The sequence below is a fragment of the Garra rufa genome, chromosome 10, assembly GCF_049309525.1.
Source record: "Garra rufa chromosome 10, GarRuf1.0, whole genome shotgun sequence".
Taxonomy (NCBI): Eukaryota; Metazoa; Chordata; class Actinopteri; order Cypriniformes; family Cyprinidae; genus Garra; species Garra rufa.
Genome location: NC_133370.1, coordinates 13,562,293 through 13,575,799, shown reverse-complemented (window position 1 = coordinate 13,575,799; position 13,507 = coordinate 13,562,293). Strand labels below are relative to the sequence as shown.

Genomic DNA, 13,507 nt, shown 5'->3' with positions numbered 1-13,507 from the left:
AAATCTCATAGTTTTACACTGACTGAGGGCCCTGAGCAGGGTTGCCAAGTCTGTGTTTTTTCCACAAAATTGGGATACATTGTAAACTGGTAGGAAGCCTTTGAGCTGTTTATGATCAATGTGCATAACATGATCTATATGATAACAGTTGTTAAAACAGTAGTTTTTAAACAACAGTTTACAACGTAGCCAAATTCTGTGGAAAAAACACAGACTTGGCAACCCTGGCCCTGAGCCATATATAGGGACCAGAATAACACTTTGTGGTGGTCTTTTTTAACTTCGGCCAGTAAGCAACCACCCAGAACACCCTAACAACCACAGAAACATGCATAAAAAAAAACTACAAGTACTTATAACACTAAAATCTGGGGGTCCGAGGTTAAAACATATCAGAGGATTCTTACAAAAACTCACTGTTTTCTTATACTTTGCCTTCTATTCACCTTATTTTCAACGTATGAGCAGATGTGGCCATTTTTAACTTAAATGTGCAAGGCTTCCAATGTCAGACACTTCCAGTTATTTTAGCTGTACAAAAATGGTCTATTATGCTGCTTGATATTGCAAACACACTGGTTTATAGCACAAATATTTTTACTGTTTATTGTGCTTTGTTATTCTTGTTTTTTTTTTTGTTTTTTTTACATAGTGGCTAATATCAGAAATCTTGCAAATTCAGGGAAAAAAAGCTTATGTCTGCATAGAAAAATAAGGTGGGTAAAGTTGGGGGAAAATATCACAATCTTTTAATTTTGGAAATAAGGCAAAAATGAGTTTTATAGCAGCACAATCCAAAATCAAGTAAAACAAACCTCTTAAAACTGAATCAGTGTAAAGCGGGTTTTCATAATGTGTGACCGTAAAATTCTGTGCATTTATCAGTCTTATAAAATCAGTTTGTAAATCAAGTGACTTGCTATTATGAGAAGGTCTGTATAATTTTGCATGTCGAATCTGTAAACTCAAACGTTTATAAAGTGGGTTTAAAAGAAAATGTCACGTCTTGGTGTTTTTCTGGATATTTGTATTTCTAATGTACTAGTGTGTTTTCTTCAGTGGCTCAAAGCTGGGAGATGCAGTTTTGGAACGTGAGCCTGTTTGAATGTGAGGTCAGAGGTCAAAACACCAATGCGAAACACCTCCAAGGTCAGTTTACACTGTGTGTGTGTGCGTTCCACAGCTGTTGGCTTCAGTTGAGTTGACGGTTTGCCACAAGGGGTGGATTTATAAAAGCAAGTCCACCTCATCACACAAACACCCACATTTGCACCCTAGATCAATGCCACTGTCATTTTAGCTATTTCGAAGCTGAGAGAGCAACACATATATTGCATATCCACAAGCCACCCTAATGCACACTTGCACACAATATGGGAATGTTTGAATTAATGGGGCTTTCCAGTGCTTCTGTGATACAGCTTCCAAAAATGTCTTCGTGTCCTCTTACAGTTGTATTTATATCCATGCATTTCTATCTCTGTGTGTGAACAGGGGTGGAGTTTGTCAGATTCCACTGGGGTCTCTCTCTTGGAGTGTCAGTTACTCTCTGTACTGTGTGTTTGATTCTCCATCTCTAGCTTTACTTTCAGGGAGAATCGGAGATGGAAAAGAGAGGAGATGTAATGCTGGGGGTCGAGGACGAATCCGGGCAGCCTGTCTCGGCCTTGTCGATTCTCTCTCTGCTGGAGCGTGTGTCGACGATCATCGATGGCGTCCAGGCCAGCCAGCAGCGCATGGAGGAGCGTCAGCAGCAGCTTGAAAGCTCGGTGAGCGCCGTCCAATCCGAGCTTCTCAAACTAGCTCGCGACCATGGCGCCACGGCCACAACCGTTGACAAACTGCTCCAGAAGGCCCGCCGCGTGAGCACGCACGTCAAAGAAGTACGTTCACGTGTGGAGAAACAAAACGTGCGTGTGAAGAAAGTCGAAACTACACAGGATGAGCTGCTCACCCGCAACAAGTTCAGGGTTGTTATCTACCAGGTAAACACATTCCTAATAACCACTGCTTGTGTGTTATAAGTTATTGAGGGTGTGGCTCAATCCTTTGGCATTTAACAGCAAGTTGGCACTGTAATCTCACACATAGCAGTAGGGGGCGCACTTGAGAAGTTCCTTTTCAGAGCTGATTGGCTAACTATTTATGTTAGTGTGTCAGATGAGTAATATTAAAATATTTTTGATATGTCCATTCAAGAGACTTCCAGAATGAGAGAAACAGGGAAAAGACATTTTTTGAAGAATGTTTTCTTTTCTGTTGCTAACCAAAAATATCAGGTTTGGAGTGACATGAGAGTGAGTAAAGATGACAGAATTTTCATTTTGAATGGACCCTTTAACCACAGACAGTGTATTACAGATTAGTGGTTGACCAATGTGGCTTTGTCGAAAATCTATTACATTTTTGTAACATTTTTATGAATATGTGACCCTGGGCCACAAAACCAGTCTTAAGTAGCATGGGTATATTTGTAGCAATAGCCAAAAATACATTGAATGGGTCAAAATTATGATTTTTCTTTTTATGGCAAAAATCATTAGGATATTAAGTAAAGATTATGTTCCATGAAAATATTTTGTAAATTTCCTACCATAAATATATCAAAACTTAATTTCTGATTAATAATATGCATTGCCAAGAACTTCATTTTATAAATTTTAAAGGTGGTTTTGTCAGTACTTTTGCACCCTTAGATTCCAGATTTTCAAATAGTAGTATCTCGGTCAAATATTGTCCTATCTTAACAAACCACACATCAATGGAAAGCTTTATTCAACTTTCAGATGTATAAATCTCAATTTAAAAAATTTACCCTTATAACTGGTTTTGTGGTCCAGGCTCATATATCTGGTTTAAAAATGACTCAAATTATGACTTATTTGAGAGAATGCTGGCAAATTTGACTTCTTACTGTGTAGTGCAACACAATATACAGAATGAATAAGTAGAGGATATATGTGACATTATAAATGAGTCTACATTAGGTTCTTAGAGCGAATGTGGCAGTATAGGAGTGTGTGGTTATTCTGAGGTTTCCTTATATAGAGCTGCACACACAGCTGAAGCGACTCTTTAAGGCTATTCCCTGAATAGGGAGTTTATACATACACATACATAGACATCCATTCTTATAGATTACAAAAATGCCCTCCAGGGAAGGGTCATCTCATGTAACCAGACTTTAGACTGGCATAAAACCTAATCCACTTTGCTTGTTAAGGCCAAGAACCACCCACTTAAACAGGAAGAGACTGTCTGGCCAACATATAAAGTGACCAACCACAGTATGATTGGCTTTAACATTATACTGTAAATGTGATATTAATTATATCAATAGTAGACTATTCACTAGTCAAATAAAATAACTTAATAAAATTAGTGGAACTAAAAATTAGTAGACTTTCTGTAGAGGTTCTGCACACCATCTAAGTTCACAAACCTCCAAATGGACCTTTAAATAGGAACTGGTGATTTTAACCAGTTTTCAGCTTTTTCTTGTGCAGTGTAACATTAAAGGGTTAGTTCACCCAAAAATGACAATTAGCTCATGTTTTACTTACCCTCAAGGCACCAGGTGTATATGACTTTCTTCTTTCAGTCCAATCCAATTTCCTGGCTCTTCCAAGTTGTGACAAGAAGTCTAATAAAGTTAATCTATAGTAAAAAGTGTTCCACACAGCTCCAGTAGTGAATAGATGTGTTTGTAAGAAAGAAAATCCATATTTAAAACATAATAATCACTTTTCTCTAGCTTTACGAGGTTTATTATCGTTTACTGTCGTACACGGAAGCCGTTCTGGGTGGATGACTGACATATGCGTTGTACATGTGCCGCTGAGAACTGACAAACGTGGAAGCAGAGAAACCCAGAACGGCTTGCACGTATGACAGTTGGCGCAAACTACAGAAAAGTGATTATTACATTTCAAATATGGATTTTTCTTTAAAAAATGCATCGGTTCGCTATAGGAGGCCTTTATTCACCACTCGGAGCCGTGTGGAGCACTTTTTATTATGGATGGATGTACTTTATTGGACTTGTTTTGGACTGTTGAACAGAAACACACGCCTACTGCCATTATAAAGCTTGGAAGAGCTAGGACCATTTTTAATAGAACTCTAATTGGATTTGACTGCAAGAAGAAAGTCATTTGTACCTACGATGCCTGAAGGGTGAGTAAATCGTGGGCTCATTTTCATTTTTGGGTGAACTAACCCTTTAGACATATCATCTAATAACCATCATGGTTGACCCTTTAAAAGTAACAACTGAAACTATATGCGTAAACTTTACTTAAAGGAATAATTGACACTTTGCTGGGAGTTTGACTGACATGTGATCTGACAATCATAACGCAGAATCTGTCATTTTGTCCAACAAACAATTCAAGAGAGTAGATTAACGTTGGTGGACTTGAACTTGAACTTGAAAAATAGTGTGTATTTTCATCTTTCCAGAGTTGAAACAAGATACGTTCTGATGTTCATTCATGTTTATTTCATGCTATAACTAGTAAAGCAGAAAAGATAATGTTGACGATTTATGTGCCACCTGAACTGAGGTGCTAAAGTGATCTGTCATGACACATTGAGGCACAAAATGATCTTTATTGTTAGACTTTCTTAAAAAATGACCAAATGTAAAAGCTGAGACTTAGTTACATACCAAAAGTAACCTGCTCAGTCTTGTCTGTCAGGACAATGTCAGTGGTCTCTTTGCTCCACAATATATTTTTCATAGCGTGAGAGCACAAGGGTCAATTCGAACCAAAATGAAAATTCTGTCATTATTTACTCATGGCCCTCATGTTATTCCAAACCTGTATGACTTTCTCTCTTCTGTAAAATGCAAAAGAAGATATTTTGAACTGAAGATTGCCTCAGTGTTTTTTCGTCCATACAATGAAAGTTGATGGGAACCAATGTTGCTTTGGACTGTATGGACAAAAACTCTTAAAATATTCTTTAAAATCTTATCTTCTAGTAAATGAAGACAGTTAAGTATGTAAGCAGTGTAAATGGACCAAGATTTTACACCGTAACACAGCACCTAAAATGTAGGCCTTCTGTTTTTGCTTGAGTAAGAGCAAGAGGAAGCAGAGCTCACATGCATATTTAAGTTTCAATGTAAAAAAATCTCAAATCCAGGCTTCCAGCGAATCCATTACTATTCCTTAATATTACCACATACTACTGCGAGTATGTGAAGTTGGAGTTTCCTACTGAATAATAATCTCCTTTTTCTATCTTCGACTGCAGGGTGAAACTGAAGTTCCCTCTGTTGCTGTTACCAAGACTCCTAAGGGGGCGGGGCTTGCTAACTTGGAGGTGGAGCCAGATGAGTATGAAATCCCTGCTGACCTATCATCTGATGACGAGTACATGGTGGTCGAGGAGGCGGAGTCATCCCGGGGCGCCCGTCTGAAACAGAGCGGGTTAAAAGGCATTGAGAACATCAAAGCTGCGTTCTCCAAAGAGAAAATGAGCAAAACCCGTGAGAAGACGCGGGAAAACCTCAGCAAGACCAAGGAGAGCCTTAGTAAGACGGGCCAAACGCTTGGAACCAAAATTAACACCTTTGGTGAGAAGATAGTGCCCCCTGAGCAGCGAGAGAAGCTCCGTCAGAGCAGCGAGAGGCTGAAGGAAAACATCGCTAAGAAAGCACCCAATAAAGAATCGTTCAAAATCAAACTGAAGAAGGAACGCACGGTCGCTGAGGGCCAGGAGGGTGCGGAGGTGGAGCCTGCTGTGACTCCTCCCAAAGGCAGGAAGTCTAGCCCAGATGTGACCTACACAGAGGTGGTTACCGAGAACAAGAGGGAAGGTCCAGTATCAGAGGAAGGTGCAACTCGCATCCAGGAGGACTGAAAACAGTCAGAGGGAAGTGAAAGGGAAAAACATGTAGAGAAGGAAAGTAGTTAATGAGTAAGTGGAAGAAAGAGAATTTTTTTTCATAAATAAAAAAACAATGTGCTCCAAAATGTGAGAGTGTATGAGTATGTGTGTGTTGGGTAGCCAAATTAATTAAGAATGCAAGCACCGGATGTGTTTGTATCATTTCTGTTACCATAAACCACAATGTATTAAAATATGAAAAGATATGCTGTCTAATGTGTTCTTTTACTCTGCATTTGTGTGGATGACTTTGCCCAAAACACTTGTAGTTAAGCTGGGGACTGAACCTGAATTACAGTGAAGACCAGAGATCATTTGGATCTCCAAACATTTGTGTTCACACCCACGCCAACATCACAGAGACAGAGACTAGCAGAGTGAAAGAAAGATTGACCCATCAGCCAAAAAAAGATCTCTTGGAATTAATCTCAACAGCTGAGCGGCTCTGACCAGCACATAGCAACCTAACATGAGGCACACACTGGCACACAGTTTATCTAAAGACAACCAAACACTATAATGCATGTTTATTTTCCAATTCAGCTTTTCACTCACATACTCTACCAGTCAAATGTTTTTGAACAGTAAGATTTTTTTTTAATGTTTTTAAAGAAGTCTCCTCTGCTCACCAAGCCTGCATTTATTTTTCTGTGTATTTATCCAAAATACAGAAAAAGCAGTAATATCATGAACTATTTTTACATCTGCTTTCTATTTGAATATTTTTTTTTTAAATGTAATTTATTCCTGTGGTCAAAGCTAAATTTTCAGCATCATTACTCCAGTTTTGAGTGTCACATGATCAGTCAAAAATCATTCTAGTATACGGATTTGCTGTTCAAGAAACATTTATTATTATTATCATTATTTAAAACAGTTGATGAAAGATTCAAAGATCTGCATTTATCTGAAATAAAAAGTTTATATAAAGTTTTTTCCAACATTATACACTATATACCATTCAAAAGCTTGGAGTCAGTTGTTTTGTTTTTGTTTTTTGTTTTTTTGGAAATAAATTATAGAAATTAATACTTTTTTTTTTTAGCAAGGAGGCTTTAAATTGATAATTTGATAAAAAATGATAAATTGATTAAAAGTGATGATATATACATTTATAATGTTATAAAAGATTTCTATTTGAGATAAATGCTGTTCTTCTAAACTTTCTATTCATCAAATAGACCTGAAAAAAATCTACTTGGCTGTTTTTAACAATAATAATAGTAATAATATTTTAATGTTTTTTTAACAGCAAATCAGAATATCAGAATGATTTTTAAGGATCATGTGACTGGAGTAATGATGCTAAAAATTCAGCTTTAAAATTACAGGAATAAATTACACTTTAAAATATATTCAAATCGAAAACAGTTATTTTAAATAGTACAAATATTTTGAAAATGTATTGTTTTTGCTGTATTTGTGTAAAATAAATGCAGGCTTGGTAAGCAAAATACTTCTTTAAAAAAATATCAAAAACTTTTGGCTGGTTAGATTTTCCAGTGTTAAAAATATATATAAATAAATGTGAAAATAAGCAATAATGTGTATAATAAACACTACTGTCCAGAAGTTTGGGTCAGAACATATTTTATTCAGCTATTACATTGATTAAAAGTGACAGTAAAAACTTTTCAAATAAATGCTGTTCCTTTAAATTTTCAATTTATCAAAGAATCCATAAGAAACATTGCTGTTTTCACAAAATATTAAGCAGCCACAACCATTTCATTCATAAGGTTTTTTTTTTTTTTTTTGTATTAAATCAGCATGTTAGAATGATTTCTGAAGGATCATGGGACATTGACGACTGGAGCAATGATGCTAAAAATGATCTTTACCATCACTGGAATAAATTTAATTTTAAAATAATAAACAAACATAAACAAATATACAAATGCAGCATTGGTGAGTATAAGAGACATCTTTCAAAAACATTAAAAATATTACCCACCCTAAAAGTTTAATCGGCAGTGTACAAATGTATTTTTCATATCCTAAAGTAATTTTGCTAACCTGTTTGTGGTGCCATTTCTTCTCCGCTTCAGTGTGTGGCAGCACCGAGATTCTCATAAAACCCGCAGCACAAAACATTCTTTTTTTACAGTCTATGGTTCAGACAAACTCTTATATTAACAGTTAGATAGTTTCAGCATTCTTCGTTATTGTTTATTGTGTATTATCAACCATCTTGGTTCATTACTATTATTTTGTTTCCTCTCTTGTCCAGTGTGTGACGTCATTCCTGGCGACAGTAACTACAACATCCCGAATCCGCTTTTGTAGCCTGCGTATTAGAAACGACTGATAAAAATACACACAGAGAAGGAGAAACGTGTGTATGTGCCTGTATACATATATTTGATGTTTATTAAAGTTTAAACTCGTTTTGCCTTGCCAGTAAAGCTGGTTGAGTGCGAATAGAAAGATACAGGGATGGCGGAGGAAGAAGAGCGCGGACCCGGTTCGGTCTATCAGATGTTCGTGCTGATGGATGATCTGCTGGATAAACTCAAGGTTCTGGATTATGAACAGCATGTTCTGGAAAAACACAACATCAAACCTCTGTCTAGGTGAGAGATTTATATTCGCTAACTTACTTCATGTAAGAATTATAAGACACTTTCATGTTGTTTTTCTGTGTTCCTGACAGAAACATTACAGTTAAGTTTATAGTTAACCTGTAATAAAATCCAAAACATGCTACATCTTCTAATCTTTAATATACTGACATTAATATACAATGTCAAAAGCTCTCAAATAAAATGTAAAAAATAATCTGTGACCAAAAACAGCTGAAGTAATTACCTAATTTTAAAACAGAATGTGATAGTAACCTTCAAACAAATGCTAGGGTTTCTTATAAGTAAAACTTGTCATTTTTCCTGAATCAAAATAAGCATTTTTGCTGTCTTTTCCAGGCATTATTTTGTTTCTAGCCCTCACGTGTTGTCAAATCCTGGAGAGCAGTTCTATATGTTCAGTGTAATTGCTGCCTGGTTGATATCTCTGTGTGGGCGGCCGTTTGACACACCGCAGGAGTACGATGACCCCAATGCCACCGTCTCCAACATCCTGTCTGAGCTGCGTGCCTTGGTGAGACGTTATCATGGTGATGACATCCTCTCAAGTGTGTGAAGAAGTATTTGAGTTTCATGATTATCACTGTATATCTGTTTTTCCTAGGGTGGCCAGGTTGATTTCCCCCCATCTAAGCTGAAGTCTGGATCTGGAGAGCATGTCTGCTATGTTCTAGATCAGCTGGTAGAAAAGGCACTTAAGAGTAAAGGATTTGCCTGGAACAGGTAACAGCACACACAAACACCATAAACTGATTGTATGATGTTCTGTGCATCTGTAGGTCTTATGTAGGTTTTGTTGTAGAACTACGAAATTCAAGAAGGTTCATTACATTTCTGTACCCACTATATACACACTAAAACAGCTGGTATTTTTTCTTTACTAGGCCGTTGTACCCGTCTGTGGAGGTGGAAGACGAGTGTGTGCAGGAAGATGATGCTGAGCTGACACTCAGTAAAGTAGAGGAAGAAATGACAGTGAGTCAAACTCAAACTTTATGTCGCTTCTGAAGGGCAGTACTAAATGAAAAAATAAGATATTTAAGCAAAATAAGACAAATTTACGTTTTTTATTTACAATAGTTTTTCATTCTGGTGCATCAGTGAGCATTTTAACCTTTTGTAATAGTTGCATGTAAGTCCCTCAGTTGAAAATATGGATCTTAAAATCATACAGTCATTGTTGGAAAGGGTTTAAATACATAAAAATGCTGAAAAACCAAAGAATTTGTGGGACCTGAAGGATTTTTCTGAAGAACAGTGGACAGTTTAACTGTTCAGGACAAACAAGGGGCTCATGAACAACTACCACTAAAAATCATTCAGGTAACAACACAGTATTAAGAATGAAGTGTATGTAAACTTTTGAACAGGGTCATTTTTATAAATTCAACTATTATTTTCTCTTGTCAACTATATGTAAACATCTTTTATGTGAAATTATTTAGGTCAGTACTAAATAGAAAATAGGATGCATTTTGTATGATTTTTAGTAAAATAATTAACATTTGCAGATTCTGCAAGGATTTTTGTAAACTTTTGAACTCCGCTGTATATTATTTGATTATATCAGCTTCAAAAGTCAATATCAGAATCCCAATCAGAGTAACCTTTATTTACTAAGTGTGCGAGAACACAAAAGAAATTTGGGTCCAACTTTACATTAGGTGGCCTTAACTACTATGTACGTACATTTAAATTAATCAATTGGTACAATGTACTTATTGTGTACATACATGTTTTTACATTGTACTTATCTTTTTTTAAAAAACCTACATGTAATTACATTTGTAATTAATTTCTGTAATTATCACTGTTGACCCACCCCTTACACCCTAACCCACCCTTAAACCTACCCATACCACCAAATCTGTCCCTAACCTTACCCATATCCCACCTTAATAGAAGCAAAAATGTTTTGCAATGCAATATGATCACATTAAGTACATTGTACTTATTTTTTAATGTAAGTACATAATAGTTAAGGCCACCTAATATAAAGTGTGACCGAAATTTGTTATGGTTTCCAGGAAAACTAAAGAATAGAAAGGAAAAAATATACATATGTAAATATTGATGGAGTAAGCAAAAGACTTACACAGATGCTTATACTTGTACAGTACAGATGTGCACATCATGTGCCATATATACAGCTGTTTAAATATAAATATGTATTTACTCAACATAACAACAAAATAAAACAACAATAATAATAATAACAATTGATAATATTATAAAACAAACTTCCCCGGCATGCTATGTAAGGCATATCAAAACATAAATAAATAAAAAAAATGCCATTTGTTTGTATAAAAAAAATAGTAAGCAGAATAATGCACTTTTATATTATTATTATAAGACTTATGGTATTTTGTTTGCATTTAGGTGATGTAAAATATAAAAATAATTTGTAATACTTTATTTTAAATTTTTGTATTGCTCTATATCAAAAGCAAAACATATACAAATTAAATAGAATACAGTTTGTAAAAATGTGTATATTGTGATATAACTAAAATAGAGAATAGAAATGTTTGCTTAGATTGCCTACCCCTTATTCACACAGTGAAGTGGATGGAGACATGACAGTGAATCACACACAAACACACACACAGACTCATGTGTAAAGTGAGTGACATTGAGTCACACACACAATGATTAAAAATGTGCAACTTCAGCAGGAGGATGAGGAGTATGAGGAAGAGGACGGCCTTGATTTAGATGCGCTGAAGACCAGAACCAATCAGAGTGTAAGTTCTATTTGAAATACAAGTAGGTGCATTTTATGTAATAACAAAATATAGACATGAATGGAATGATTTCTTTCTTTTTCTGGAGATAGTGAGTTGTTTCATATTTGAGGTTATATCTGTGTGTGTGCTATAAATTAAGATGTTAAACAACCTTTTGCCCAGTGTGTACAGTAAAAGACAACTGGTAGATGTGTGTTTAGGAACTCAGTGGATCGAGGCCTGCTGTGGTTCTGGAGTCAGATGTTGATGCCGCTGAGTGGAATCTGGAGGTGGAACGAGTTCTTCCACAACTTAAAGTCACCATTCGCACCGACAACAAGGTCTCTTTTCATCACAGTATGTCACCTCTGTGTTGATGGTGAGGTTCTGATTAACTGAGATACTGGTTAACTTTTTTCAGGATTGGAGGATTCATCTTGATCAAATGCATCAACATCAAGACGGCATCAACACATCCTTGCAAGATGCCAAGGTCATCCATCCATCAATCAATCACAGATGTTTTAAAAAAATACATAATAATGTTAAATATTAAACCTAAGTATGTGCATATGTGGGTTTTTTAGGGTTGTCTGTTTAAGCTGAGGGAGGACATCAGTAAAACACTGGAGAAAGTGACCAGTCGTGAAAAATACCTTAATACTCAGCTTGAGCATCTTATTTCTGAATATCGCCAGGCGCAAGCACAGCTCAACAAGGTGAACATCTCAACCAATCAAAACCTAAATTACTAACCTTAAAGGGGAAGTTCAGTTCCAGATTAAAAATTTCCTGATATTTACTCAGCCCCATGTCATCCAAGATGTTCATGTTTTTCTTTCTTCAGTCAGAAATTAAGGTTTTGAGGAAAACATTCCAGGATTTATCTCCTTATAGTGGACTTCAGTGGTGGCCAATGGGTTGAAGGTCCAAATTGGAGTTTCAGTGTAGCTTCAAAGGGCTCTACACAAGCCCAGCCGAGGAAAAAGGGTCTTGTCTAGTGAAACAATTAGTCATTTGCTTAAAACATTAAAAATGTATATACTTTTTAACCACAAATGCTCGCATTGCACCAGCCTGACTTCGCACATTACGTAGTTATGTCGGGAAGATGTCGGAAGTACCAACCCAGTGTTTGCAATCGACATGCAAAGAGAGTCAAACGCCTTTTACAAAAAAAGTAAAACAATGATGTTGGACGATTTTGGAGTTGGAGAAGAAAATGAAGCTGAATTGGACCTTCAACCCATTGGCCACCATATGTGGCCAAATAAGTCCACTATATGGAGAAAAATCCTGAAATGTTTTCCTCAAAAACCTTTATTTCTTTGCAACTGAAGAAAGAAAGACATGAACATCTTGGATGACATGGAGGTGAGTAAATTATCAGGAAATTATTATAAGTCAAATGACAGGATGGCAAATGTCGCATCTGTTTTTCCCTCAGGTAAAGGAGCTTTATCAGCAAGCCAGTGGTGGCGTCACAGAGAGAACAAGGATATTGGCTGAGGTGAGTCTGAACAACAATACAGTCACACAGTATTGTTATTACAATGACTGAAACCGTCTCCTGGTTTTCACACAGTAGCAAATAACATCATCAGTAGATGAATGTGTCTCATAATGCTGTATACAGCTGTCCACATATCAATAGTGTTCAAATAAAATTCATAAAACGTATTTATATTTATTTCAGATCAGTGAGGAGCTTGAAAAAGTCAAACAGGAAATGGAAGAGAAAGGCAGCAGCATGTCAGATGGAGGTAAACTGCACACACCACAAACCCTCTGTCATGCTTTATGTGAGCTGTGGTTTTTGCTTGATAATGTGTTTTGTGTCGCAGCTCCAGTGGTGAAGATCCGTCAGAGTTTGACCAAGCTGAAGCAGGAGATTGAGCAGATGGATGTACGGATGGGAGTGGTGGAGCACACGTTACTACAAGCCAAACTCAGAGAGAAAAACAACATGACCAGAGACATGCATGCTACACACCTCTTAGAGCCCAACGCACAGACGTACTGAGTCTACACTCTTGTATGTGTTGGTCACAATTTATATAAATATTCTGCGTTTAAATGTCTTTTTAAATGTAAATAACAAAACATCTATTGAACAATAAAATAAATATTCTCACTACTAGAACCTTACATAAGTTTTAACTTACGTAACCGTCTCCAGAGAAAAAGAGAAGGGTGTTGGTTATAGAGGCCCTTGAGCTGAGCATTACACACACATGTCACTATTCCATGATGTCATCCTCACACACTGCAGAGAAACACTAGAGATAATTCTGGTCT

The 13,507-nt window shown here is 36.4% G+C and overlaps 2 protein-coding genes across 2 annotated transcripts; both read left to right on the top strand.

Annotated features, from left to right (window-relative positions):
- Positions 1-1,499: 1,499 nt before the first annotated feature.
- cavin4a (caveolae associated protein 4a) lies at positions 1,500-6,104 on the top strand. The gene is made up of 2 exons (XM_073848051.1): positions 1,500-1,985; positions 5,263-6,104. The coding sequence occupies exons 1-2, from the start codon at positions 1,605-1,607 to the stop codon at positions 5,869-5,871; spliced, it is 990 nt and encodes a 329-aa protein (XP_073704152.1). The 5' UTR covers positions 1,500-1,604; the 3' UTR covers positions 5,872-6,104.
- A 2,036-nt stretch (positions 6,105-8,140) lies between these two features.
- On the top strand, positions 8,141-13,352 carry ift57 (intraflagellar transport 57 homolog (Chlamydomonas)). Its single transcript, XM_073848049.1, has 11 exons — positions 8,141-8,471; positions 8,820-8,994; positions 9,085-9,203; positions 9,365-9,455; positions 11,156-11,227; positions 11,431-11,550; positions 11,631-11,702; positions 11,797-11,928; positions 12,657-12,719; positions 12,906-12,972; positions 13,054-13,352. The coding sequence occupies exons 1-11, from the start codon at positions 8,335-8,337 to the stop codon at positions 13,230-13,232; spliced, it is 1,227 nt and encodes a 408-aa protein (XP_073704150.1). The 5' UTR covers positions 8,141-8,334; the 3' UTR covers positions 13,233-13,352.
- The last annotated feature ends 155 nt before the right edge of the window (positions 13,353-13,507 follow it).

What these genes read in the sequence shown, in the direction of transcription:
- ift57 (XM_073848049.1), top strand. Translation starts at nt 8,335, where the DNA reads ATGGCGGAGGAAGAAGAGCGCGGACCCGGTTCGGTCTATCAGATGTTC. An exon ending in AAAGGATTTGCCTGGAACAG is followed by an intron (nt 9,204 to 9,364) that starts GTAACAGCACAC and finishes TTTCTTTACTAG; the next exon opens with GCCGTTGTACCCGTCTGTGG. An exon ending in CATCCTTGCAAGATGCCAAG is followed by an intron (nt 11,703 to 11,796) that starts GTCATCCATCCA and finishes TGGGTTTTTTAG; the next exon opens with GGTTGTCTGTTTAAGCTGAG.
- cavin4a (XM_073848051.1), top strand. Translation starts at nt 1,605, where the DNA reads ATGGAAAAGAGAGGAGATGTAATGCTGGGGGTCGAGGACGAATCCGGG. An exon ending in TCAGGGTTGTTATCTACCAG is followed by an intron (nt 1,986 to 5,262) that starts GTAAACACATTC and finishes CTTCGACTGCAG; the next exon opens with GGTGAAACTGAAGTTCCCTC.